This window comes from Carlito syrichta, unplaced genomic scaffold (genome assembly GCF_000164805.1).
Source record: "Carlito syrichta isolate Samal-C Ts95f unplaced genomic scaffold, Tarsius_syrichta-2.0.1 Scaffold308917, whole genome shotgun sequence".
Lineage (NCBI taxonomy): Eukaryota > Metazoa > Chordata > Mammalia > Primates > Tarsiidae > Carlito > Carlito syrichta.
The window spans coordinates 663354-665025 of record NW_007253013.1 but is presented as its reverse complement, the minus strand read 5'-3'; the positions used below and the strand labels follow the sequence as shown (position 1 = coordinate 665025).

At 53.8% G+C, this 1672-nt stretch overlaps 1 protein-coding gene across 1 annotated transcript in view; it reads left to right on the top strand.

The window, feature by feature from the left end:
* The first annotated feature begins 291 nt into the window (after nucleotides 1–291).
* The window catches only part of GRHL2 (grainyhead like transcription factor 2), a 182886-nt gene continuing 181505 nt past the window's right edge, over nucleotides 292–1672 (top strand). Inside the window, exons 1-2 of the mRNA XM_008066408.1 lie at nucleotides 292–902; nucleotides 1016–1103. Coding sequence (XP_008064599.1) covers nucleotides 1084–1103 — 20 coding nt within the window. The 5' untranslated portion in view covers nucleotides 292–902; nucleotides 1016–1083. The remainder of the gene's footprint in view (nucleotides 903–1015; nucleotides 1104–1672) is intronic.

Sequence of the window (1672 nt, the reverse complement as noted above, 5' to 3'; positions counted from 1 at the left end):
AGTTCTGGAATCCCAGGTTGCAAAGCTGAGATCGAAGAGGTGCGCTTAGGCCATCTTTGTCTGTTCAAGCAAATCTCCTCACTCCATCAAAACCGCACGACTAGCTCATGAAAGGATGCTCATCTATTTGGAAATCTGTAATCTATTTGGTATCTTTTACACTGTAGAACAGCAAAAGTGTTTGTTGTGGATAAGAATGTTAACAATTCAGTTACGCAACAGACCAGACAATCTTTGTGACTCTTTCCCTCTCTCAGCACAAAGTAACTTTCCTCCCGTTCTCTTCTGCCACCGTCCAACAGTCCTCTTTAAATACCGGCATTAAATGCCTTGTGGTGCGCTGCGCATTTGATTCCGGTTGGCTTGGGACACCTGAGTCCCGCTCTAGTTGTCCTTCCGTTCGACCCACAATCCCTAGTGTTTGCAGGTGTTGCATCTCCACTCCCCTCCCTCCGCTTCCTTCAGTCCCCCCGCCCCCGCCACCTTCCCACCCCTTGCCTCGGGGAAGAAGGAAAAAATAGCTTGAAGTCTACTCGAAGAACTGACCCTCAGCTCCCACAGGCTGCCGCCAAGCTGCAAGCGTGCCGCCGCTCCACGCAGGTAAACTTCGGAGTGAGTTACCTGCACTTGGAGAAGGGCCTTACCTGAGCGCGCCTCTGCCAATGGCAGCTCACCTGAGGGAGCTCCGCAGCCAATCACCGCGCAGCTCGTCCCTCGGGCTTGTACCCTTTAGTGAAAGAATTCAGCTCCTTGCGAGAAAGTTACCTGTGGCCGCCCAAGTCCGCCTCTTTCTGCTCTGTGTCTGCCCATTGCCACGATCCAGGAGGACTCCGCGCCGCCCGGCCGCCTCCCAGCTCGGGCCCCATGCGAGGGGCCCCCCCTTATCCCACCTTTCCGGCTAGGTGAGGGCGCGAGCGGGCGAGAGCGAGAGTGGTGAGGGGGGACGGAAAAGCAGAATTACCTGTAGCTCTTGTTCTGCCATCTCGGGCGCTCTCACACACCTTCACCTGCACAGACCTGAAAGTCCAGTTTCACCAGAGACAGAGGCTCCAGGAAAAGGGGAGCGAGTTCATTGGATCAAACATGTCACAAGAGTCGGACAAGTAAGTGGATCACACGCGCCGGCTCCTGCTGCTACCACTTTGGGCTGATGGCAACTGGTTTGTTATGTTGTTGTTGCTTTTTTTTTTTTTTTTTAAGTTACTATTGTTGGTATTTTTACTTTCTTTTTTCTTTTTCTTTTTGGTGGATCCAGACTTTTCCCGATTATGTTTCTACCCTGATTAAGGGGAGAAATCCTACAACAATGTGAATGTGTAATACCCCCTTTGGGCCTTGATAGTAAAAGTAGGTTTTCCTCTTTCCTTCCTCCCTTACGAGTGGTCTACGGTCCCGCGCCCCGGATGAATACGCGGATGTCGACAGAGGTTTTGGTAGGTGGGCGCGGGAGGCCTGTGGTTCCCGCTCTCCTTGAGTCGCTCCCACCGCTGCAGGCTTCCAGGGTCATCGGGAAGTCAGGCTGAGTTCCTTGGATCTGTCCAAAGGGCCTGCAGGAAAAGCGGGTCTTGGCCGCTTTTGTGTGAGCGCAACAAAGAGCTTTTATACCCGAGCAGAAACGGCCATCTTCCCGCATCCGGCAGGAGGGCGCGTGTGCGCCCGCGGGTGCGCCCCC